Here is a 27,180-nt window from a genome sequence, read left to right as displayed (position 1 = left end):
GGAACGTCATTATCAAGCACACAAGCAGGCCCTTTGGCCCATCCTGTCTATATCATGTGTAACAGTGACTAAACACTCTGCAGTCACTCCACCCCCCCCCCACCTCCCCAAGCCTACACCCCTCCTCGCTACGATGGGGGAAGGGGCAGCGAGTGGGTGGAGGACACTACTGCACGCAGGTTCCCCTGCAAGCCAGCCTGATGCAGGAACCTGTTGCCCTTTGCTCTGCATCGCTGTGCTGAGTTCCTGGCACAGCATCTCCAACAGCACCCGGGCACCCCTTCACTGGGTGGACTGCAATGGTTCAAGACGGCGGCTCGTCTCTCTACCCACTCATGGTGGGCGGGGGGGGGGGGGGAGGGACAATAAATGGTAGGAGTGACCCCCTCCCAGTCCAGAAAACAAATCTTTGTCGCGTCTCCTGGCACGGCCTTGACTGGTAATGCTCCTGGACAACAGTATATGGAGCCACATTGATCCAAGTTGTTGATACTATTCTTAACTGCATAGAATACAGCACAGAAATGAAGCCTTTCACACCACCTCCCCCCATCTGCACTGATGCCATTTGCTGACATTAATTCTTAGACCATAAGACTTAAGAGCAGAAATAGGCTATTCAGCCCATCAAGTCTACCCTGCCATTTCATCATGAGCTGATCCATTTTCCCACTCAGCCCCAATGCCCAGCCTTCTCTCCATAACCTGGCTCTGGCTAATTAAGAACCTATCCCTGCCTTAAATACACCTGATGATCTGGCCTCCACAAACACTTGTGGCAACAAATTCCACAGATTTACTACCCTCTGGTAAAAGAAATTCCTCTGCATCTCTGGTTGAAGCACACGCCCTTCAATCTTGGTTTTGCCCTCTTGTCCTTGACTCCCCACCAGAGGAGACAACATTTCTACATCTACTCTCTCCATGTCTTTCAACATTCTAAATTTTTTAATATGATTTCCACCTTATTTTCATAATACCCTTGAATATTTAATTCCCAATCATGCCCACTTTGCAGCCATGTTTCTGTGATGGCCATTAAATCATATGCCTGGGTACTGATTTCCACCTCAAGTTCACTAGCCTTGTTTCTAATACTGTGAGCATTCAGATGAGGTACCCTTTTAGAATCTAGTGGCCTCTGAATTCTTTGCTTTTGACTTTTCTGCCCTCTATTTTTCTTTTTCTCTGTCCTAACTCTATCTCTCGTTCTTTCTTTGTATTTGATTCCACCTGCTCCTCTGGTAGTGTGTTCCAGGTATCATCTGCTCTCTCAACAAAACAGAACCATAGAACACTATAGCACAGAAACAGGTCCTTCTGTTTGAAATTGGTAGAATACTGAGTGGATTTTACCTACTGAAGCATGGAACACAGACTGCAGCAAAGCGCAGAGCAGATCACGGGAGATACGTGGGAGGCCACCGGAAGCGCTGCGCGAGAAGGCAAAAGCATGGAAAATGAGTAGGTATTGGGGGTTGGACTGAGAGTTAACCCCTTCAGACCTGTTCTCCTGATGATCTTATTCCCAAATGTAAGATCGCTGGAGAATAGATTACCCGAGACTCCATCTGAAGCAGAGAGAACTGCAGGGCTGTTGTGCTCCGGTGATTACAGGAACACTGCTCCAGGACTCCATTCTAGACTCAGCAATCCAGCTGGACGGCCTTCAGGGCAGATGAGACACTGCAGGTTCTGGCAAGACTCGAGATGGGGGTCTGTATATTTTTACCAGTGAGACCTGGTGCACTAATGTCTCTGTGGCATAGACCTTCTGCTCAGCAGAGATAGAGTACCACCTGGTGAAATGCAGTCCCTTTTATCTGCTCAAGGAATTCTCAGCCATGCTGGTTGCTGCAGTCTTCCTTCCACCTTCAGCTAATAAGGGTGAAGCCATGAAGGACCTTTATGGTGCCACCTGAAAAGCCCACATGTCCCACCCTGTCGGTGCCATGATTGCTGCTGGCGACTTCAATTCCGCCAACCTGAAAATGGTCTCACCACAGTTTCAACAGCTGTGAACTTCATCACCAGAGGAGAGAACAGCCTGGATCGGGTGTGCACCAATGTCCTTAGTGCGTACAAGGCTATGCCTCACCCCCACCTTGGTTACTTAGATCTCATATCTGTCCTGCTAACCCCAGTATACAGACACTGGCAAAACAATCTAAGCCAGTCCGCAAGGAGATCAGAATGTGGCCGCAGAGGGTGGGGGAGGTGGGACTGGACCAGTTTCAGGGAGGCAGCCACCTGCAATGGTCACGTAAATATCAAGGAGTACACAAGCTCAATGACTGACTACATCAGCAAGTACATTGAGGATGTCACCGAGATCAAATGCTTCACAAGCAGGGCTAATCAGAAACCATGGTTGGATGCAGAGGTCCAGACACTTCTCAGAGCTCATGATGCTACCTTCAGGACAGGAGACAAGATAGCACTAAGATTAGCCAGGGCTAAACTTTCCAGTGCATATTGGAAGGCAAACCATGGGTACACACAGAAGAACTACAGACAGGTGTGCCACACCAGCAACACGAGGCACATGTGGCAAGGGATCAAGACCATTACAGGTCACAAGACAACCTTGTGAGTTAAAGACAATGACGCCTCCCTTCTGGACAGACTGAACATCTACACCCGGTTCAATGAGAAGTATAGGCTGATGACCCCCGATAAAAGGGACTGCTGCATCGCCACAGCCAAGGTAAGGAAAACCCTATCTAAGGTAAACACACACAAGGCAGCAGGACTAGACAACATACTTGGTTGGGTACTGAAGGTCTATGCAGACCAACTGACGGAGGTCCTTACAGACATCTTCAACATTTCACTGCAGCAGTCCATTGTCCCCATAGGTTTCAAGGCAGCCACCATTATCGTGGTAACAAAGAGGGTGACGGTAACAGGATTCAATGCTTCAAGTGTCTAATGATGGAACTCATCCATATGCACCTCTCAGAGTCAATGGACCCATTTCAATTCGCCTATAGAAAAAGCTGTTCCACTCATGATGCTAAAGCCTTGAACCTCTACTCTGTCCTGACCCACCTGGAGAACAATACCTCATACACCAGGCTGCTGTTCATCGACTTCAGCTCTGTGCTTAATACCATCATTTCCCAGAGGCTGGTGGAAAAAAGCTGTACTCACTGGGACTCAACACCACTCTCTGTAATTGGATCCTGGACTTCTTAATAGAAAGGCCACAGTCCGTCCGTGTCAGTAGCAGAATGTTAAGCACCGTCATGTCATGTGCACCTCAGGGCTGGATGCTCATCCCACTCCTGTTCCTGCTATTGATCCATGACTCAACACCAGATCCAACTCCAACAGAATCATCAAGTTTGCAGAAGACACAACAGTAATTGACCTCATTGGCAACAACGATGAATTGCACTACAGAGAAGAGGTGGAAAATCTTGTGATGTGGTGCGGGCATAACAACTTGAGTCTCGACGTGGACATGACAAAGGTGGACCAAGAACGACCACTCTCCACTACACATCAACAACTCTGTAGTGGAGAGTACCAAGTTCCTCAGAGTTCACTTAACTAGTGACCTATCCTGGGCACACATCATCTCCTCATCTCCTCACTTGTCAGGAAGGTGCAACAGCAACTGAACTTTCTGGGAAGACTGAAGTGGGCAAGGCTACCAGCCACCATCATGTCAACCTTCTACAGGAGCTCTATCGAGAGCGTCCTGGCCGGCTGCATCACAGTGTGGTATAGATGGTGTAGAAAAGTGGATCGGAGGTCAATCCATAGGAATATAAGAATGGCAAAGAGGATCACGGGGGTGTCCACCCCCTCCCCCCCACCTCACCCCCATCAACATGATCTACCAGGATTGTTGCCTGAAGATGGAGCGCAAAATCATTGAGGACTCCTTCCACCCTGCGGAGAGCATCTTTCAGCTCCTCCCATCAGGGAAGAGATACAGGAGTATCAGAGCCAGCACCACCTGGCTGAGGAACAGCTTCTTCACAAGGGCAGTGAGAAACCTGAACGATCCAAGGAACTGCTCACATCTGAGACTCTTATATCCATATTATTTACTTATTTTTTTTATACATGTATACTTGTCATGTATATGTATTATTTGTCTGTACATGTGTCATGTCTGGTTGCGTGTCTGCATATTTTTGCACTGAGGATCAGAGAACACTATTTTCTCGGGTTGTACTTGTGCAATCTGTTGATAATTAAACTTGAATTTGAACTTGAACTGGTCCATACCGAACTATTATTCCGCCTACTCCCATGGACCTGCACCTGGACCATACCCCACACATCCACCTACCTATCCAAATGGAGCCCGCATTCACCACCTCAGCTGCAGCTCATTCCACACTCTCACTACTCTCTGAGGGAAGAGGTTCCCCTGAATGTTTCTCCTAAACTTCTCCCCTTTCACCCTTAACCCATGTCCTCTATTTCATTCCTCACCTCAGTGGAAAAAGTCTATTTGCACTTACTTTGTCTGTACCCTTCATAATTTTATATGCCCCTATCAAATTCCTTCTCCTCTCACTTTGATCCTGGGCTCTCTTGTTGGAGATGGGAAAGCAATTCCATCTACTTTATCAGACTCGATAAAGGGTCCTGACCAGAAAGAATGACTGAACATTCCTCTTCATGTATGCTGTCTGACCCACTGAGAGCCTCCAACTTTGCTCATAGATTCCAGCATCAACAGTTTTGGTGTTTCCTGACTATCCAACCTATCCACCCCTTCACCCTCCTTTGCTCCAGGGCAAACAAGTATATCCACTCCAATCTCTGCCCACAACTCAAGCCCTCCAATCCAGACAACATTCTGGTGAGTCTCCTCTGCACCCTCTCCAGTGTGACTGCATCCTTCCAACAGTATGGTGCACATTACTCCAAGCACAGTCAATGTCCGAACAAGGCACTGTTAGCGAAGCAGTTAGTGCAGTGCCAGCGACCCAGGTTCGAATCTAGCGCTGTCTCCAGGCTTTTGTACATTTTCCCCATGACCTGTGTGGGTTTCCTCCGGATGCTCCGGTTTCCTCCCACATTTTAAAGGCGTACAGAGTTAGTTGATTGATAGGTGTATTTGTGCGACACAGGCTTGGAAGGCCCTGTAACCGTGCTCTATATCTAAAATTAAAATTAAAAATTAAATCCAACTGGGTGGAGCCAGAGATGGGGCTGGTGGGATCACCGTCCTTCTTACAGGAAGAGATGGCAATGTCATTTGAGCTGCTGAAGCTGCCCCACCCAAATAATTGAGTGGCAAGCTTCGCGTAGTGGTTTGTGCATTGCCTTTACAGCGCCAGTGATCGGGACAAGGGTTCAAATCCTGCTCTGTCTGTAAAGAGTTTGTACGTTTTTCCCATGTCTGCATGGGTTTCCCCCAGGCTCCAGTTTCCTCCCACCATTCGACACGAACCAGGTGTAGGTTAATTGGGTATAAATTGGGCGGCACGGGAATATGGGCTAAAATGGCCCATTACTGTGCTGATGTCTAAATTTATATATTTAAAATTTCCCCCCACCTCAGGGCATGTGTTGGAGCCATACATCTGAGCAGAGCAGATGGATAAATGGACAAGAGAGGAGCTCCGGCTCCTGCGAGGGCCATTCCCAGCGTTCCGGGTTCACCAGCAGCAGAGGACAGAGCGCTTTCTTCCCAATCTGTCACAAAGTGAGACACTTTACAAAGCTTCGGCGAATTCCAGCCGCAATCCACGTGGGAATGCCTCCAGCCGAAGAGCTCTGGCTTTTGCAGCTCCTAACACTTTCCGAGGGATACCTCTCGTGAAGGGGAGAGATTCCTTTCCTGGAAGCAGCCTATATGTTTTCAGAGCTTCAGTCACTGTAGAAAGTAGCAGCACAGAATCAAGCCATTCAACCCACTGAGTCTGTTCTGACCATCAACCACCTATTTACGCTAATCGTATGTTACTCTCCACCTTCCCATCAACTCCCCTAGATTTAAACCCACACCCACGTACCTCCGGGCAATTTATAGCTGCCACCTTCGGGATGTGGGAGGAAACTGGAACATCCACACAGTCACTGGCAGAACCCGCAAACTCCAAATTTATCGAGGGATAAATTTGCCCTCGATGTTGGCCAATCACCCACTTATCTGGTGACCTCTTGCCTTAAAGGCACAAGTGAGACCATATGAGCCATGATTGGGAAAACAAGGAACTAGATACAAAGAGCCTCCAAACCTCTCACTTCAACAATGAAAAAGGTAATGCTGGAAACACTCAGCATGTCAGGCAGCATCAGTGGAGAAAGAAATGAGCTAGAAGACCAAAAAATGGAACATTAACCTTGGTTCGTTTTCCTGATGTTTTTCCAGCTCTGTATCTTTTGCTCCAGATTGCAGCGTCATGTGCCTGCAGATTTCCCAGCATGCCTTGGAGCTAATGACCCACTGCTTCATTTGCATCAGTGATTACCTGGGCTCATGGGCTATTGAACCCTCATAACTCTGGCTCCAGAAAGCAGGCTGACTCAAATCTAAGTGCAGTCACGTCAGGAGCCATCAATACAGGGGATCCCGTGGCAACCGCCATTCATTTGCATAAGCAGTAATTTCATTTGAATTTCACCAAAAGGTATCTCAATAGATTGCATAGAAAATCCCAAAGGAAGGTTGGTGTTACAAATAAAAGTTTTGGACCCAATGCATAACAGAAACGAGAGAGAGAAAGTGTGAGGGAAACATTGTGAGATTGAGAGTGAGTAAAAAAGAGAGTGAGTGAAAGAGAGAAATAGTGAAATAGATATTGATAGAAAATAGATGGAGAAATGGATAGAGAAAAGAGAGAGAGAAGGAAAGGTGCAGGTTAGAGGTTAGGAGGGAGTGTGAAATTGGGGAGAAACAGGGAGAGTGGCAAAGAGAGAGCGAGAGAGGAATGGGAGAGGAGAGAGCTGGGTAAATGGATATCACAAAAGAGAGTGAGAGATAGAGGTGAGTGGGGAAGGGAGAGTTGCAAGACAGAATGAGAAAGATAGAGAATGGACAGACCTTAGATTAGGGAAAGGACAGATGACCCCCCCCCCCACAAACTCCTGCAGATCACCCCTCGCTAATGCACCACCTGGGCCCTCTCCCCTCCCAGCTCTGAGGAACTTCACATGGGAAAGGAAAACTGGCTGTGCAAGGCAATAACTAGTGACAGCTGCCTGATTTCAAGAGCACTAACTTGGCCAAATCAGCAGCCGGTCCAGGTTAGTTCGAGACTTTTTAACTTGGGAAAATCTATCATGTGTAAATGAACAATTCTGGAGCAGGGAGAACTATAATCCTTCAACAGCCTCATCAGTACATCTTTTCCTCTCCTGCATTTAATTCCTGGCAAAGAAACTCCCTTGTTGTAAAGAAAATAAAACAGTGTCATTGAATAGCTATGTAACAAATTTTAGACCAAATGCATCCTGCGAATTAACTCCAACCCTGCTGTCATTATTATGCCTTGCGACCACTGCTTGCTCCATTACAGTAGAGTGGGCACACCATCCCTTGAGGACTGCTGTGATACATGAAGGCAGTACACGACCAATTCAACACTGGCACAGCCTGTGAAGTCCACCTCCCTTGAATTATTAATAAAACAAATGCATTTCCTAGGATTTCGGGGGTGGAGCAGGGGTTAGTGCTGCTGCACCCCCACTCCTCCCACTCCCAGAGACCAGGGCTCAATCCTGACCTCTGGTCCTGTCTGTGTGGAGTTTGCATGTTCCCCCATGACTGAGTGGGGTTTCTTCAAGACACTCCAGTTTTCTCCCAACTCATGAAGACACAATGATCAGTGGGGATGAGTGGTCCCCAGGGCAGGAGATGCTGATGGACATGTAGGAATTTTTTTCAAAAACAGGATTAATGTAGGATCAATATCAATGGGCACTATTGGGATGGTCGACATGGACTTGATGGGCTGAAGGGCTTGTTTCCATGGTGTGATGAAGAAAGAAGCATCAACAGCACTCATCGCATCAAGGGGCAGACAGTTAGCGGTGCCTGCACGCACCCCATTAAACAAGGACATCTGGGAACCCTGTATGGGTGACCCTTCTCCAACTGGACACTTCCGCAAAAGGATGCACAGATGCCAAACCATGACGTGGCCTTGTACACGATCACCGAGCAGCTGCCCTTGAAACAAAATGAAAACAAAGCTGCTTCCTGCAAAATTCAGGGCATCACTCCCTGCCCAGCCATCATTCTGATCCGGAATTCTCAACACCAACCTTTTCCAATTGCTGCTGCAATCACTCCTGTCCCTCACCCCTCAGGCACCTGGCTACTGAGCCCTCAGCCTTGAAATCCCTGTCCTTCTCCCTTCATTCAACGTATTCCCTACAGACTGCCTCTTTGCCCTCGAAGCTCGCAAGCAGTGTGTGCGGTAGAAATCCGCGGAAGTGTCGTCAAATGAGCCATGTCCCCTGGTCCCTTGAGACCTGCATATTAACCTTCTTGGTCAAGCTCTGTTAATACACAAAGGTGCTGGAGAAACTCGATGGAACCCACAACATCCCTAGGAGGCAAAGATTATTTTGGGCCTGATATGATGTTTATGTATCTTTGCTTCCTGTGGACGTTTCCGGACCTGCGAGATTCTCCTCTACTTGTGTGTATTAACTACAATGACAGCATCGCAAGACTTTCTTGTTTCGCTGGATAAGCACCACTCTATTTTGTGAACTGGGGCTGCTTGAATATTCCAGCAAAGGGCCACAGCTAAATGCTTAATTGTGAAACACAAAGCACTGCAGACGCTGGAACCTTTGAGCAAACACCTGAAACTTGAGCAGGTCAGGCGGCAGGCAAAAGTTAGTTGACGTTTCGGGCCAACCAGGAATGATGAAGGGTTCTTGGGCCAAACCGTCGACAGTCTGTTGCCTTTGTTCCATGTTGACTGAATCTTTCTACCCGTGGACGCTGCCTAACCCACTGAGTTCCTCCGGCACTTTGTGCACTGCTCCAGATTTTGTGTTTCACTGATTCTCTACTCCTGTCATTCCCTGCCTCTCTTTGAAGGGAGTTACGTGAAGATCTCTTTAACATCCCTACCACCACCATTCTAGCTCTGTGACCAATTCCTCTACCACAGCCACATTTTGTCACCCTAATCACCTCTGGTGTCCTCCCCAGCATTTATTCCCATCCATATCTGGAGGGCCATGCCCTTCTTACTCCACTCTCGATCAAGGGTCCCGACCCAATACATTGACTGACCCTTTGTGGCCATGCTGAGTTCCTTGTGACTCTCAAATGTTTTATTCCATTTATTCACATCTGCCCTGCACTCCATTCTTTCTACTGAGCCCTGTGAATGTCAAACACTCAACAGCAAATATATCGATAAACTGACATTTAAATTACATGTCAGAGCGAAAGCAGCACAGACCAACATACACACCTCCCTACCCTCCATTGACTTCATCAACACTTGCTGGTGTCCCAGACAAGTGGCAAACATGTTCAACGATTCACACCAGCCTGTCTGCTCTCCCTTATGCCTCCTCCCATTAGGAAGAAGATTCGGAAGGGATTCAAGGACTGTTTCTTTCCCACGACTACAGGCTCCTGAATGAACCTCACGCCAGAGAAAATATTGTTCTTACTCCACTCAAAATGAAATGTACAAACAAGCTGGGGGAACTCAGCAGGCCACACACCATCCATAAAAAGGTAACCAGCGTTTTGGGCCTGGAACTTTCACTTCCTATGGATGCTGCATGACCTGTTGAGTTTCCCCAGCACTTTTGTGTATTGCACTTGACCCCAACATCTGCAGACTTTCCTGTTTAATTTGGTTCAAGCTGTCACCCTGCTGTGTTATATTCTGTTGTAATATGTGTGGATAAACTTACTGGCAAATTAAAACTTTTCAAAGCACCTCGGTAATTGCTTGTCCTGCACTTAAAAATGCACCCTCTGGTTTCATGAGAGGACCATTGGAAGCCATGAACAGTGAGAGTTGGCACAGGAGTAGAACTGGAGGCAATTGACCACAGTGTGAAACAGGAGAGACCACAGTTGATGGAAAATTGGAGCGATACACAAAGTGCTGGAGGATCTCAGAGGATCTCAGTAGGTCACGGACAGTGTGACTGACGTGATAAACTGGGAAGGGAACAGTGATTCCCCACATGCTGACTACCATATACACCCAGTTAATAGTCAAATGTAGTGGACCAGTTAGGATAAAATTTAGGGGCCATTTGTTACACTCATACTACTTTTGAGAACAGCAAGTACCGGCATTGATCGAAGTGTCAGGAGCTCGGGTGAGTGGGCAGACGGCCAGGACTAGGTGGTAATTCCACGGTTGGGGTGTCGGGAGCTCGGATGGGTGGGCAGATGGTCAGGACGAGGTGGTAATTCCATGGTCGGGGTGTCGGGAGCTCGGATGGTGTGGGCAGGTGGGCAGACGGCCAGGACTAGGTGGTAATTCTGTGGTTGGGGTGTCGGGAGCTCAGATGGGTGGGGAGATGGCCAGGACTAGGTGGTAATTCCACGGTCAGGGTGTTGGGAGCTCGGGTGGGTGGCCATTTGGCCTGGACTAGGTGGTAATTCCACGGTTGGGGTGTCGGGAGCTTGAATGGCCGGGACTAGATGGTAATTCTGTGGTCGGGTGTTAGGAGCTTGGATGGGCAGACAGATGACCAGGACTAAATGGTAATTCCATGGTCGGGGTGTTGGGAGCTCCGATGGGCGGGCGGACGGCCGGGACTAGATGGTAATTCTGTGGTCGGGTGTTAGGAGCTTGGATGGGCAGACAGATGGCCAGGACTAGGTGATAATTCTGTGGTCGGGTGCTATGAGCTTGGCTGGGCAAGCAGAGGGCCAGGACTAGGTGGTAATTCCGTGGTTGGAGTGTCGGGAGCACGGATGGGCAGGCAGATGGCCGGGAATAGGTGCCAATTCCACGGTCGAGGTGTCGGGAACTTGGATGGGCAAGTAGGTGGCTGGACTGGGAGGTAATTTCACAGTCGGGGTGCTAGGAGCTCGGATGGGTAGGCAGGTGGTCAAACTGGGTGGTAGGTCTACCGTCGAGGGGCCTAGGCAAGAATCCATAGTCAAAGGATCAGGAACACAGGTGGGCAGCCAGCTAGGGCCAAAAATAGTGGGGAGGGGTCAACTTTTATTTGGTATTACACATATATGTGGTACATAATTTCATGTTTCCTTGCAATGTCACATGCTGTTTTCCCTGTCAACCTGTCTCTCCACATTTTCATCATGACCCCCCCCTTCCTCCAAGTCACTACCACCTAGAGGGCAATTTACCTACTGATCCTCTTGGGTTTGGGATGTGGAAGGGAACTTGAGCGTGTGGAAGAACCTGAGGGAGGGGGGTGGCACAGGGAATCAGGAAAATTCCTCTCCTTGACCCAGCCTCCTGCATTCAATGGAATCCTAGCTGATCAGCAGCAGGCTCACCCATTCCCCTGTCCGGCCATAGACTCCACAGAACTACTTTACTGAGTAATATTTTGCTTGGATCATGATTGCTCCAGGTTGCAGATGTTTGTGTGTTTGCTGGCTCAATCTACATTCCTGCAGACAACAGCTGCCTCGACAAGTGCTCCAAACAGAAGGGTTCAACAGACCGTCCAGTGAGCTTCCCCTCTATCAGATGTCGCAACGCAGGAGACAGTGTTGGGATTTGTGGCCAGATACCTGGCCGTGTGCAATCCCTGCTCCTCATTCAAATCTCCCCACACACACACACACACACACACACACACACACACACACACACACACACACACCCTCTCTTCCGAACACACTCTGACACCCTCCGTACACACTCACACCCTCCACACACCCATACCCTCCGTACACACTTACACCCTCCGCACAAACCCACACCCTCTGTACACACCCATACCCTACCTACACACACACACCCTCCGAACACACCACCCTCCATACACACCCACACCCTCCGTACACACTCACACCCTCAGCACACACCCACACCCTCAGTACACGTCCACTCCCTGTGTACACACCCTCTATACACACTCACACCCTCCAAACACATCCGCGCACACCCACACCCTCCGCACACACCCACACCATCCGTACACTCACACCCTCTACCCACATCTTCTGTACACATCCACACCCTCCATCCACCCACACGCTCCATACACACCCACACCCTCCTTACACAACCACACCTTCCGTACACATTCACAACCTCGTACACACCTTCCGACACACTCACACCCTCTACCCACATCCTCCGTACATTCACACCCTCCACCGACATCTTCCGTACACACCCACAGCCTCCACACACACCATCCGTACACTCCCACACCCTCCACCCACACCCTCCATACACAACCACACACCCTCCGTACACATTCACAACTTCGTATACAGCCTCCGACACTCACACCCTCCACCCACACCAACCGTACACACCCACACCCTCCGTACACCCACACCCTCGACCCACATCTGAACACACCCACACCCTCTGTACACAACCTCCGCACACACCTACACCCTCCGTACACACTCACACCCTCCACCCACCTCTGTACACACTCATATCCTCCATACACACTCACACCCTCCATACACATCTACACCCTCTGTACACTCACACCCTCCATACATTCACACCCTCCGTACACAACCACACCCTCCATAGACACTCACACCCTCCATTCACACCCTCTGTACACACCCACACCCTCCATACACACTCACACCCTCTACCCACATTCTGTACTCACTCACACCTTCCGTACACACTCACACCCTCTACCCACACCCTCTGTACACACTCATACCCTCTGTACACACCCACACCCTCCATACACACCCTCCACACAACCACACCCTCTGTACACACACACCCTCTACCTACACCCTCCGTACACACACCCTCCATCCACACCCTCCGTGCACACTCACATCCTCCACCCACACCTACACATTCCTGACACACCCACACACACCTGACACACCCTCACCTCCCCAATGTATTCACCCATACACACATTCCTTTCCAGTCCCTCCTGACATAACAGCATCTACTGCCGACAACCATACACACATTACCCACCACAAATGTATCATTTAATGAACACATACCCTGGAACCTCACCCAAGTCTCCACACACAGACCACTCTACAGCCACCTCCCATCAGCTAATGAGCAAAATTCTTTCATCAGGCAACTGATATCAGGTTCTGATTACTTTAACAACTTGTTCAGCCGAGCACTTCCAAAATATAACTGCAAATCTTGGAGCACATCAACAACTTCTTTGCTGCTATAATTCCAAGGATCAAAGCCACCAGCAGGACATTCTACCCATCATCGTGTGAACTGCTTCCACCTCTCCCCAGCCCTCTGTACCCCTCTCATTCCAGCCTCCACTTTGATGTCCAGTCCTCCCTCTCTTTCACCTCCCTAATCCTCCCTTCAAGCGCTCCTGTGACATTTTACATTGAAGACACAGTGTAAAGGCAAGATATATTCCCCCCCCAACCACTCGCCCCACAACACTGCAAGTCACTCAGGTTCCCAAGCGTAGGTGGTGGGGGAGTGAGGTGGGGGGGGGGGGTGTTTCAGTAAGTGTCTGTTTACCTCGACTGACATTGAGGGACAGGCAGGCATACCCCTCCTCTTCATCAGGGAGAGGGTGACATGCCAACTGGAGACCCCTTGCCACCAACTCGGTCCAGCAGCCGTCGCGCACAGACTCGCAGTAGCCGCGGCAGGGGGGCGGGCGGGTTGGGAGGTGGCAGCTCGGTGGCAGCAGGAGGCAGAGGAAAGGCCGCAGGGCTGGGTGGCAGCGGGAGGAGAGCAGGCCGCCCAGCTCTGCCAGGGCATCCCGAAGCTCCGCTGGGCTGGCCTGCTCCAGGGGGTCAGGCCTCTGAGTCCTGCTGTGGCCCAGCGGGCGGCAGAAGTTCAAGGTTGGGGGCAGCGGAGTGCAGTCGGAGTCAGTTCCAGTCCAGCGGGAGAGAGCTTGCGGAAGGCCGACATGCCGACCTGCTGCCCAAACCTTAGTAAGGGTTAGTAGGGATAGCGTAGCTCCCACACCACCAGCAGAGAAAGCCAGCACACCATTAGTTGCATTGCGATTAAACGCTGGGTTATTAGCTTGGCGTGAATCATCCAGCACTATCCCATCATGCCTAGACCAAGCCTTGGTGCTCCAATTGCTGAGAGGTGATTGGCCATCACTTGTGTCCCCACCCATGTGGTGGCCACATCCTAGAGCATCATGGGATAGCTGATTAGTTGGCGGCGTTGCCACTTGCGTTTGGAAGGCTTCATGCACCGGGTCACGTGACAGTGAGGTTGGCTCATGGTTGGTTGGTGATCCTTCGGCTCCCACATCTTGCTGATGGTCCTTCCTTGATTCAGACAGAGGACCCCTACCCGTGAGGGACGCGCCTCTCTTCAGGATAACAGCTGGCATCATCCTGGGCGGGCTACCTGGGCAGTGGGGGCTGCAGGGTCTCTTCAGCAACAGGCGCTCCGACAGGGGTACAGCCACCGGGTGGCTGGCCAATCCCAGTTGCTCGTCAGCAGATGGGGACATCAAGGAGACACTGTGGGAAGTGGAGAAGTGGGTGGATGGCAGAGAAGGAGAGGCAGAAGATTTGGATGAGGGTGAGGGAGGGGAGGAGGATGGGGCTGAGAATGGGAAAGGAGAGAATGACGGAGATGAGGGAGGAAAGGGGAAGGACGACAGGGGTAAGTGAGGGGAGGGGGAGATGGGCAAAGGGCTCAGGCTGTCCTCTCTAGCGTCGGTCCCATGGGCAGGGACTTGTCTCATCCCTGCTGTGTGGTAGAGTACAGGTGGGGACCCGACCTCCCTGTGCCCCTCTGCCCCTTGGTTGTCCCAGTCCTCAACGCCATCGGCCACTTCCAGTTTGTCGACTCTGAGTTCTGCCACATCCTCCTCCTCCTCCTCCTCCTCACCACCGTCGAAACTGGAGGGTGGCAAAGTGGTAGTGGTGGCCGCCTTCCTCCCTTCACCGCCGAACCAGTTCAGCCAGCAGCCGGCCCGTGGCATGCACAGGCACACCAGGCAGAGTACGGTGAGCAGGACCTTCCCAGCCATCCCTGTGGATGAGCGTCCTCGCTTTGGTGCTCAGGGTCCTGAGGACAATGTCCTGCAGCGGGCACAGAGTCTGAGCCTGGAGAGGGGGTGGGAGAAGCACACAGACCACCCAGAGTGGGGAGGTTTGTCTGCACAGCCCCTCCCCACAAGTCCAACAATGCCCGTAGGCAGGGCTGCAGTACAATCGGTCAGCTCCTGGTAAAGCTCCGTGCTGCTGGATCACAGGCAGTTTGGGACGCCCTCCTTTTGCTCTCTCTCCTTCTCTCCACTCTCCCTCTGTTCCCAGTTAAGTTCCTCGCTCCAACCTGCTGACAGTGTGCAAGGAGCCGCCCCCTTTTGGCCCCAGTCTCCGCCCCCTCCCTCCCTGAAGACATGCATGCTTTATCTTCCGCAGTTCCCACACACACTGAAAGCCAAGCCCTTTATTCTGCTCTGCCATTAACCCTCTGCTGCCTGCTCCCACAGGGGCACAGGGTTCTCCAGCCCTTTGGTCCAATTTGTCTGGACAGTGACAGTATCTTGGGCCAAGGGGACCAATATGCTATTCAGTGCGCTGCGCTCTTAGTCCTGTTTTCCTGCCTTCCTGACCTTGTCTTGTCCTTGTCTTGTCAGAACTTCCCACTCTTGCTCTAAACACTTCTGGTTTGTCCAAGGTACCACTCCAACTTCCCTGCTCAGCAAGACCCCGAATTTTTCTTAAATGTCACGGATGAGCCCAAAATCACCACTTCAGCCGGCAGCTCATTCCACGCTCCCACCCCTCCCTCTGTGAAGAGGTTCCCCCTAATGTTTTGAAACTTTTCCTCTTTCACCCTTAGCTTTTATCTCTCCCAACCTGAGTGGAAAAAGCCTACTCTATCATAATTATATTGAACAAGGGGATCCTTGTTCGCCAGCACTCCAGGGAATAAAGTCCTAAGCTGGTCAACCTTTCCACGTAAGTCAGTTCTTCATGACCTGGCAACATCCTAGTAAATCTCCTCTGCACTTTTATTGGGAGGTGACCAAAATGCTCCAAATTTAGCTTTGCTTTAAACTCATTCAGTTCACTGTAAAATTTATTATTACACTGAGTAGCATGAAAATAAAAGTGAAATAGAAGTGTGTTGGAGCGTTCGTTAGACCACCATCCGATCGTCTGGGAAATGTGCTGGTCAGGCAAAGTCCTGGGTGCGCCAGATTATCGGAGATGGATGCAATATTTCCTCGGCCAATTGTGGGCATGTGCGCAGATGGGCCTAACTCCAAAGCACTGGCCTGTCCATTGATATCACCACCAGTTCCACCATCTCAACGGTCAACTGTATGGTGGACCATCCCATATCTGATCTCAGGCTCTCCCAAAGTGCTTTCTGCTCATGAGTGGGCATCGGTTGTGTGGAGGGAAATGTGGCAGCCCAGTCCTCTGCATGCAACAGTGCAAGGCTGGTTGTTTTGGTGGACCAATTTGAGAGCTTAGGAGAAGGTGCAAGGAGATGAAGGACTAGGAGGGGGGGGAGAGAGTGATGGAAAGGAAGAGTAGGTCAGAGAAAGAGGGGGATTAAGGAGAGGGAGATTAAAAGGGAGAGTGGGATCAGAAAGATGGGATAAAAGGAGAGAGGGGTGGGATAGAAAGGAAAGGAAAGAGAGATGGGGTGAAAGATTGAAATGGAAGAGAGCAATGCAAAAAGGGAAGCAGAGACAGTGATGAAAGAGAGACATGGAGAGGGGGAGGCTTAGAAAGGAAGGAGAAAGGGAAATAAGATCGAGAGGAATGAGAGGGAGATGAAAAGGAAGTGAGAGAGAGAAAAACACAAGGGGATGAGAGAGAGGCAGGTGGGAGGGAGGTAGAGGAAGCAGGGTAAGTGGGGAAGGAGGCTGAAGGAGAGGGATGAGAGAGGGACGGGAGGTTAATGGAGGGGTGGGCAGAGGGGAGGAGTAATAAGGGAGGTGTGGTAAACCACTGTATATATGTTTTGGCCGCATTAGTACTTGTCTGGTCATACCTTTTACTGACTCAGCCTGAGGCTCCTCCCCCAGACCTTTGAATAAAGGTGAATGTCCCACAGCCCCCTCCTCAGTGCAGGACAGTTGACCAGCTTGGACATGCCTCCATTCTATGATTAATAAAAGCCTATCAGTTTCTATCTAACCGTGTCTTTTGAAGTAATTACTGGTGCATCAGGAGGAGATGGGGAAGGGGAAAGGAGGAGGTGGGAACATATGAATTAACATCAGGTCAATGCCCCGCAAGACTGCTCCGATAATCATTAAGATCACGGCTTCAACTTCACGTTCCCACTTGCCTGGGTCTTTTCTCATCCCCTTGCTCATCCAATAACAATTTGCCTCAGACTCTACTCCCACTACCCTTCGAGAGTTAGGAATGAGACTATGTTTCCACTGCTCTCTCACAATGAGAGAGAGAGAGGAGAGGGGGATGCAGGGAGCTGGAGGAAGAAAGAGAAATCAGAGAGGTGGAATGAGGTGAAAAGAGCAAAAAGAAAGATGGGAATGTGAAGGGTGGAGAAATAGGGAAAGGGATGTGGAGAGAAACTAGAGATGGGTTAGGAAAGAGGTAGTAGAAAAGGTAGTGAAGAAGGAAAAGGGGGAGAGGAGAGATTGAAATGGTTGGCATGAAAGGGGAAGTGTGAAAGGAGAGGGATGGGGAAGAGGAAGAGGGTGAGAGAAGGGGAGGGGAAGAAGGAGACAGTGGGTTGAAAGAAATGGGAAGAAGGGGTGGGAAAGGAGGGAGAAGCATTCTGGGAAAACAGGAACAGGAAAAGCGAGGGAGTAGAGCAATTGAAGGAGAAAAGAGAGAAAAGGCAAGAAGAGAAAAAGAGATGAGGAGTGCAGAGAGGGAGCATGAGAAAGCAAGGAAGGAGGAGGGGAAGTGGGTGAGGGGAGGGTAGGAGATGGGGACAAAGGGAGTAAGAAAGTGGAGGGGATGAGGAGATGGCAGAAAGAGGCAGCAAGGGAGAGAGATTAGAATAGGAGGAGCACGAGGGTGAAGGAAGAGATGAAAGCCAAGAAGCAGAGCACTTAGAATAACAAGATCTCTAATTGGATGCTTTGATTGTAATTTGGTCTCAAGCACCTCACCTAATTAAGGGCGATGGGTCAGTGTGCACTGACTGCAGTTCCTTTGACAATTTATGGGTTGGGTCTGTAATAAAATTTGAGCAGTTATCCAGTGTCAAAACAGAACTGTAGATGATCTAACAAGCCCTGACACAAGGTCACAAGGAGAGGAAGGCTCACCAAGGGTGATCATAATGGCAGGGGAAATATTTAAATGATGACTAGTTCCTGGGCCATTGAAATAGTTTGTATCACACTCCTTTACACCTGATGAAGTTTGTGGTTTGCTTGACTTCACCTTGGACTTGGTTACTGTGACTTTCAAGCAGAAGACCATGTTGCTGAAAAGCCTCTATACCAGTTACAGTCAACAGACAGGAGGAGAATAGTCACCCTTTCCTCACGCTCTCGATCAGTTTCTTCCTGTACAGGCAAAGGGTCAATGACCTGAGATGTTACCTCTGTTTCTCCAACTGCAGCACTGCCTGATCTACTGAGTATTTCCAGCACATTTTTACTATCTAGCTCTCAGCTGGCGTTGGGCGGGACACACGTGGGCATTATGGGGTTGGGGAGAGAGAAGGAGCTGTGTGAAGTCCAACCCTCACAAGCTGTGCATTGGCAGCTGCATGTTGTTTGAAGAGAAGTGGCCAGGACTCCATGTATTCTCTACCCTACCCCACCTGCCCACTTCCCCACAGATCACCTTAATGCCATCTCACAGGTCATGGAATCTTCCTGTGCTCTGACTGCCCTTGTATTAAACCAAGTACATGTTATCTTAAGCCTCTGGGAGTAAATATCTCCAACATTCTGCCCTGGACAGCCAAGAAAGGGCACCAATGCCTCAACGATTGTGAAGAAGCAGAGAAGATGGTCCACAGCAGCAGACCAGTGAGAGGCTCTGAGGCTGAAGAACACACAGGCAGCAGGCTGTGGGTGACTTGAGGTGAGGATGCTGGCAACTTCAGTCAAAGGACTCGCACCAGGCTGTGGGCTGCTGGAAACTGGCTCAAGACTGGTTGAAGGGGTACCAGGTATCGGAACTGGGATGCAAGGGGTTCTGAAGGCGCTGAGGGCTTCCTGATCGTGTCAGAGTTTGGATCTGGAGCCCGGGTTGCTGATGGTTCGGACTAAAGGCTGCGTGACTGTGGAGCCTACAGGAGCACTGGAAGCAAAGCTATGGACATTCAGTCCCCTGGGTGGACTCTCTTTTGCTTCTCTTTGGCTAGAAGGGGAGTTAGGCAATTTTTACTGATCGCGAATCTTTGTCTGCTTTACAATTGACTCAAGGAAATTTTATGTAATTGCACATTTTCTGTTTTATTACATGACAAATAAAAAAAAACTATTGAATATCTTGAATTGTGAAGAACCTGAGGAAATTCAGCATGTCCCCGCTGTCCCTGACAACTTCTCCAGGTCCACCATGGTGAGTATTGCATCAGGGTGCTTCACTCTGTCCTGGACGGCAAGAAACTGCAAAGGGTTGTGAACGCAGCTCAAGCCATTACACACACACACACACACACACACACACACACACACACACACACACACACACACACACACACACACACACACACACACTCTGCCTCGGAAAAGTAGTCAACATATTAAAGGACTCATCCCACCCTGGCTGCACTCTCTTCTCCCTACTCCCATCAGGAAGAGCATTCAAGACTGTGAGATGGCACACCACCAGGTTCAAGCACATTTTCTTTCCCACATCTATCAGGCATCTGAATGAACTTCACACTGGTAAAGCAGTGTTGCCTTTGCTCTGTTCAAACTGATCTTGACATGCCATCAGGTCAAAGTAACCGTGAAGATGGCTCACCAGTGCCTCCAATGCCTGAGGAGTTCTGAGAAGATTTAGCATGTCACCGGGATACAAACTTGGAAAGTGTACTGACAATTTATATCACAGCCTGGTTTGGAATTTTAACTGCCCAAGAACACAGAAAGTAGCAAAACATAGTCAGGTCCATCACAGGTTCTGGTCTCCCACCTATTGCAGAGATCTATGTGGGGCACTGCCTCAAGAAGACGGCCAACATCATAGAGGACCCCATCACCCTGGTCACCACCTCTTCTTCCTGCCACTTTCAGGCAGAACACACAGAAGCCTGAAGACCAGTACCCCCAGGTTCAAGAACTGTTTCTTACCAACAGTGATACAGCATTTGAACCTCCCATTATTCCGCTAATCAGGGACTGTTCCAACAGCACAGATTTTGCTTTTCCATGAAGATTACTGTGAATGCTTATCATTACCTTATGTGTTTACTGTCTCTCTTCATTCAACTAGGTTTACAGTTTCTTTTGCAAATACCTATTCAGCTGGAGCAAGTAAGAGTTTTGTGAGGAGGGTACTGTATTGTAATGGTTAGCGCTACGCTATTACACCACCAGTGACCTGGGTTTGAATCCGGCACTGTCTTGTCAGGAGTTTGTACCTTCTCCCCATGAGTTTCCTCCAGGTGTTTCAGTTTCCTCCTGCATTCCCAAGACATGGGTTTAATTTGGCACTAAGGGTTTTGTGGGCCAGAAGGGCCTTCGACCGAATTGTATAGTTAAAACTTAAAAATTTTGGTGCATGTGTATATTGTACAATGTGTATGACAACTCACTATCATTGGTAACACTCAGGGTGATGTCCGCTAATGGTTCATGAACCACCTCGCCCTGGGATGTGTGGAAAGAATTGGAGCATCTGGGGGAATCCCATGCAGAACATGCAAATTCTTATGCAGACATCACTGGAGGTTAGGATCTAACCCAGGTCCCTGGCTCTGAGAGCCAGCAACTCTCCCAGCTGCGGCCTTGCACCCTCATTATTGTCAGCTTCACCTGTACGTTAGCTTTCAGTGACTAAAGGGACATCAATGTTGTTCAATTTCACAGCATTTCTCTTCCGATATAACCTCCCAGTTCGGCACATTGAATCCTATCGTCACAGCTCAGCAGCCGGGCAGAAGCTGCCCTCACATGTGAACAGTGGCAGTCAGGGGCTCTCACTTAGATTGGAGGAAGTCTGGGAGTGTGCATCGCTGCCACTATCCACAGAGCTTGTGATTTTATGTGCCAAGATCAATTCCTTAGCAAGGAGAGGACTAAACACTGAATTAAAAAAGAACATTGGCAGATGCTGCGGTCGAGCACCAAACCCTGATGGAGAGCCCAGGCTCAAAACATTGGTTAATTTTACTTCCTATGGATATTGCGTGACCTACTGAGTTTCTCCAGTTCATTTGTGTGCTGCAAACACTAAATCATGTGTGGAAATCCTTTTCTGAAGTTTATCTACTATCTCACTGAACTCCAGTTAATTTCATGTCAAGATCCCCACGCGTGTTTTGATTCTGTCCCTCCCCAGGCCTCCTCCATCATCTCTTTAAATTAAACGTAATAGAGCTCAATCTTCTCCTACAGAGGCTTGCATTTATATAGAGGAACACAATAACTGCAGCTGCTGGAATTGTAAGCATACAACGAGGTGCTGGAGGGACCCAGTGGGTCAGGCCGCCTCCATAGAGGGAAATGGTCAGTCAGCGTGAACTGAAACTTTGGATGTCCATTTCTACGAATGGACCTGCTGAGTCCCTCCAGCAGCTTGTTGTCATATGGATTTATATAGCACCCCTTATAACCTCTGCTTTTGAATTGTTACGGATAAGTTAATAAAATTATGATAAAATACATTTTAAAAGGGTAAGATTGTGAGGTTTAGTTGTTAGGTCACATTTCACAAACAAGCATCTCATTTGCTATGCAAGAGTAGACTTCATGTCTGCAGCTGGCTTGACAGACACAATAGGGAGTGCTTGTGAGAGTTTCACAAGTAGGTGGTAATGTACCAGACCTGCTCAAGAACTGAGAAATCTTTCCCTGCTAGTCTGGTGCCAGAATTTTAAATTTCTGGTTTAAGTTTGTTGTCCTAGGAGGGGCCACATAAAAACATTCATTATTTGGGGGGGGGGGGGGAAGAGTGAGAGGGAGGAAGAGAGAGAGAGAGCTTTCTGCAGCAGTTTGTGGTGAAGGCTGTAAGTTGGCAGACCTGCTGCACGACCCCATTTCAAGATGGGCTTTGAGTTCTGAGTTCAGTCTATTCTAAATCTCTGTAGTCAATTACAGAGATTGTGGCTGGTTATTATGTTTCTCCTGAAATAGGGGGGAAAGAAGAACTCCTTGTGGTAACCTGGAAGAAAAGGTTATCTTTTGGAAAAACCCAAGAGGGGCCAAGCTTCTTTGGTAAGACACTTCAGTTGCTGATTAAAGGAAATCAGTCTGTGTGTCCAACGAACAACGAATATCTCTCTGAAACCAACAAAGATCTTCCTAAGCAGTAGTAATTTAAGTTAAAGCATCAGAACCTGGTTGTTTAATTCTATGCACAGTATGGAAGATTGCCTGACATCAATGAACTTGGAGAAGTAAAAAGTGAATGATTGGACAGTGAAAAAGAACTTTCCTGAACAAATAAACATTATATACACGTGCATTTAGAATTAGAAGGGGGTTAAGTTAGGTTAATAGTAACAAGTATTGATCTTCTTATTATGTATTAAGAAAATAAAACCAGTTTTGCTTAAGTAGCCATTTAGGTGTTTTTACACCGGGCTTCTGCCTCGAGGCCTGCTCCAACTGCGGAGAAAAATTTTAACGCACTTTTTAAGGAACAGCCTAAAAGAGCAGCCCCTCCTCGCATCCTCAGGAGCTTATGGAGGCGGGGCGAGTGATGCCATCGCGGTGCCCGTCGACATGAGATCTAACATATGCACCAAGCAATGGCTGTCTTTGTTACCCATAAACCCCTATGCAGCTGGAACCGCTCTGGGAAACGCAGAGCGGGTCCAGCTGTATGGCAGATTATGGGTAATGAAGATAGCCATTGATCATTCTTCCAGATCTTCTGCCCAGCGCTGCCCCTTCAGCCCTTGTTCCCCTCTTGTGTCCATTGGACTCCCCGGCTCTGCTTCTCCATCTCCACTCCTCAGCATCTGTCCTCCATCCTCCCAGACTGTGGAGCTCAACACCCACATCCCATCATCCTCTGGTCCCGGCAGGCTCCGACTCTCCTTGCCCCCACTGGACCTCCAGCTCTCTCTGGCTCCTCGCTGCCCTCCTGCTCCTCAGACTCATCAGCCTTGGTGAAGAAGCGAGGGGCGGAGGGGGAACAGAAGAGGGCATTTCTGGATGGCAGGAGGAAGCCCTAACCCAAGCTCTGGTGGTGGCTCCTGGGTCACAGGCCAACGGCGTCATTTTGACATCATCAGCCCATCCCTAGCCAGCTGCTTGCAGCGGTAGTATATTTATGATGTTAGGTGGAGTGCTCCACTCCACCACTGATACAAGCCTGGAGTGGGTTCGGAGTCAGTGCCTTGGAGCCACTGACAGAGAGTTTATGAAGGTATGGTCTGCATTCTAAGGGTAAAGAACCTCCGCCTTAATGGCCGCACTTTTTCACTCTGTAAAAGGGCCTATTGCCTTGGTGAATTTCTGTTTCTGTTGATTTCTGAGTTCTTTGGGCTCATAAAAGAGCCAATGGAATGCTTCAAAGGTGGGATCCAGCGGGGGGGGGGGGGGGCACTCCACCCACAACAGACGACGGCACCAGGAGATGTTGGACTGAATATGAGATCATTCCGTGCAGGACTTTGCAGAAGCTTTCAATGAGCCCACGCGTTTTCACACAAGGAAATGGTAAACAGGGTCATTTAAGGGATTCTTAAATGCAAGTTCCATATTGCACTAAAATTGCAGGCAAACTCCCAAACCTGCAGTGGGATTTGCCAGAAGACTTGTTGGTTCCCAGGACATCCCCAAATTATTCTGGGAATGCTGGTCAAGTGCCGAGCTTGAATCTGTGTGGGAGAACAGAGCCAAATGTTTTCCCTCCTGGAACAAATTGCAATTCAGGATGCTATTGCCTTTCTGCCTTGCAGCTTATAGTTGGGCCAGCCCCAAAGTGACGGCTCCCGATAAATTCCCACCAAGGGCTCTTCAATGGAGGGGGCTGGCTGCAAAAGCTCCTGGGACTAGAACACGGGCCCATCACCAAGGAGGCAGCATGGCTGCAGCTTGATAGCTGTTATCAATTATAGATGGACCCCAGTCCACCTAAGGTATCTTGCAAACTTTGGGAATAATGTAGAGCGACACTGAAGTGCAATGAATGTAAAAGATCTTCTGACTAGTGCATTGCAAGATCTTGCAGATAACAATGAGGTAACAACCGATCATTGAATGGGGGTTCTGGTACAGCAGCTGCCTCACAGCGCCAGAGACCCGGTTGCGATCCCGACCTTGGGTGCAGTTTGCTCGCTCCCAGTAGCTGAGTGGGTTTTCAAAGGGGAGGAGGGGGGAAATGATTCGGGGATAATTTGGGAGTGGGGACTCCCTCCCGATTGGGCTGGTCTCAAATGGCTTGCGGTCGGTCAGTTCTCAACCTTGCCTTAGCATCCAACTCTGGCCAATTAAATCAGTCAGGTCAACCATGAGGGAGGAGTTTTCCTGATGCATTTACATATCTCTTCTCACTTTAAAGACAAGCTTGTCTGGTAGCCTCCAGCTGGATGGCAGTAATGTTGACCTCCAGTTTCCAATGAACTTCCCCCCCCCCCACCCCCACCACTCATATCTTCATTCCCTTGTCTCCCTTCTAGTTCTCTCTAGGCTCTTTCAGGTGGCCAGAATACCCTGATGTAAAGCCGCATATTCTACCCCAATGTGGCTCTCGGGGTACCCACCTGAAAGATCAGGAGGAGCCTCTGAGGTGCACTTTCGAACCCTCCTCCGGGAAGGATAATCGCTGGAGCATTGAAGTCCCCCTAGGAACCTGAATGCAGCTGCCTGAAAGCGGCTGCTAAGGGGCAGGCTGATGACACTATCAGCTGGCAACCCAACTCCCTGCTGCCTGACAGCCCCCACCACATGACCTAACAGCCCCCCTCCCCACGACCCCCGCTCCCACGTCCCCCACCGGCCACAACTTCCCCGACATCCCCTGCCGGCTGCCCCTGCCCCGACATCCCCACTGGCCATCCCTGCCCCAATGTACTCCCGAGTAAGGCAGGGACTATCAGGCAGCGGGGAGGGGGCTGTCGGGCTGCGGGGTGGGGCTCAGCTGTCGAGCAGTGGGGCGGGGGGCTTCAGGCAGCAGGACGGGGGCGGCCGGCGGGGTACGTCGGGGCAGGGGTGGCCAGTGGGAGATATCGGGGCAGGGGCGGCCGGCAGGGGACGTCGGGGCAGGAGCAGCCGGCGGGGGAATGTTGGGGCAGGGGCGGCCGGCGTGGGACATTGGGGTGGGGGGGCGGTCGTGCAGGTTGTCAGAGCCCGGCTGACCGCTCCTTCACTGAGGATGCTCTCTGCTGCTCAAAATGTGGCATAGTAATGGCGGTCTTCCCTACCCATAAATCCCCACTCAGCTGGAACTGTGTGGGACACACAGAGTGGTCCAAATATGCATGGGGTACTGTGGGTAGGGAAGATGGCCATTGCTATGTCGCATATTTATGACGCATGGCACCCGTCATCCCGCCTCCTTCAGATGTGGAGACACTATGAGCCACCTCTGGAAAAACAGGCCCTTTCAAGTGGGCTGTAGCAGCCTTTTAGGTCTGCCACCAAAAAGGTGAATCTTCAGGCTGGGATCCGCTTTTGCAACTGCCCTCAAGGCGGAGGATGCATCTGAAAGCGGCTTCCCTCTCCCTTCCCTTTTCCCTCTGTCTCCTTTCACAGGTCCAAGGTTGGTTTCAAACACTGCCCAGGGGCACTGCAGTAGTAATGCATGGGACTTAAACATGCCACCCTTGGTCTGTCATATTAGCCTCCTGTTTATCCTTCATTTGTAAAGCGGTCTTTGCATTGAATGCACGATGTGCAGATGCCTTTCTCACTGTTCAGAAGTTTATGGCTTGAATTTCTATTGCCTCTTGCAGCTAAAAGTAAAGTCAGATGACATTTGACAGATAGCCATTAGCCCAGTCACAGGTAGATGCAAATATTGCAGATGATTTCATCCATGCTAGCCCAGCATGACTTGCCTTCATTTGGTCCATATCTTCCTGAACCCTTCCAATCTCCATATCTACCTAAATGCCTTTTGAATGTTTTAAATGTGCCCGGTCCTATAGTTTCCTCTGGCAGCTCATTCAAGATGCAGACCACCCTCACAGTGAAAAAGATGTCCTTCAGGTTCCACTTAAATCTCTCCCCTCTCACTTTGATCCTCTGTGCTTTCATTCGAGTGTCACCTTTCTTGGGAAAAAGACAAGTCAGCATTCACCTTATCTCTGCCTCTCATGGTTTTATAAACCTCAATAAGGATGGTACGGTTAGCGTGGCACTATTACAGCATCAACGACCCATACAAATCTGGTGCTGTCTCTAAGTAGTATCTGCATGAGATTTTCCTGGGTGCTCCAGATTCTTCCCACCCCCAAAAACATACAGGATTGCAGGTTAATTGGGTGTAATTGGGCAGCATGGGTTTAAATGGCTGGAATTGGCTTTTAATGCATTGTAAATGTAAAAAAATTTACTCCTCAGCCCACACTCTTTTTTATTCCAGGGAATAAAGAACCAGCCTATCCAACCTCTCCCTATAACTCAACCCCTCCATTCCTGGCAATATCCAGGTTAACCTCCTCTGCACCCCTTCCATTTATCAATATCTTAAACAGAAGATGGCAGATTTACACAGACTGATAGCATCTATGGGGAGAAAAGCTGAGCAAACTGTTCTGAAATCTTGTCACTCTCTCCACTGATAGTGCCTGACTTGATGGGTAGTTCCAGTATTTTCAAGTGGGACCTAATGCAGCAGAGAGATAAGGCACTTTCGAGCAGGGAAAATTCCCATCTGTAAAGGAGGAGGTTCTTTGCCCTTGTGGCTATGTACCTTCCTGAATGCATCATGGCCGGCTCCGAGGCGCCAATTCCAACCCTTCTCGGGGAAGGGTAATCGGTGGGCTGCTGCATTCCGCCGTCTGACCTGAATGTACAACTGCTGTAAGTGAC

General features: G+C 49.6%; 2 protein-coding genes across 3 annotated transcripts in view; both read right to left on the bottom strand.

The window, feature by feature from the left end:
* Nucleotides 1-27,180, bottom strand: part of LOC138761656 (collagen alpha-1(XVIII) chain-like) — a 290,964-nt gene that overhangs the window by 121,617 nt on the left and 142,167 nt on the right. Inside the window, exon 1 of one of the 2 annotated variants that reach the window (XM_069934179.1) lies at nt 14,466-15,339. The exons of the other annotated variant lie outside the window; for it this stretch is intronic. Within the exon in view, the coding sequence (XP_069790280.1) occupies nt 14,466-15,096 (631 nt within the window). The 5' untranslated portion in view covers nt 15,097-15,339. Of the gene's footprint in view, nt 1-14,465; nt 15,340-27,180 lie in introns of those variants that run through there. 2 annotated transcript variants of the gene reach the window in all.
* Nucleotides 13,540-14,453, bottom strand: LOC138760247 (collagen alpha-1(XVIII) chain-like). The gene has a single exon (XM_069930576.1). The coding sequence runs from the start codon at nt 14,449-14,451 to the stop codon at nt 13,540-13,542; it is 912 nt and encodes a 303-aa protein (XP_069786677.1). The 5' UTR covers nt 14,452-14,453.

Source organism: Narcine bancroftii, chromosome 4, assembly GCF_036971445.1.
Source record: "Narcine bancroftii isolate sNarBan1 chromosome 4, sNarBan1.hap1, whole genome shotgun sequence".
NCBI lineage: Eukaryota > Metazoa > Chordata > Chondrichthyes > Torpediniformes > Narcinidae > Narcine > Narcine bancroftii.
This window is presented reverse-complemented; position numbering and strand designations above follow the sequence as displayed.

Coding starts and splice junctions, on each gene's coding strand:
- LOC138760247 (XM_069930576.1), bottom strand. CDS start 14,451: ATGATGCCAGCTGTTATCCTGAAGAGAGGCGCGTCCCTCACGGGTAGG.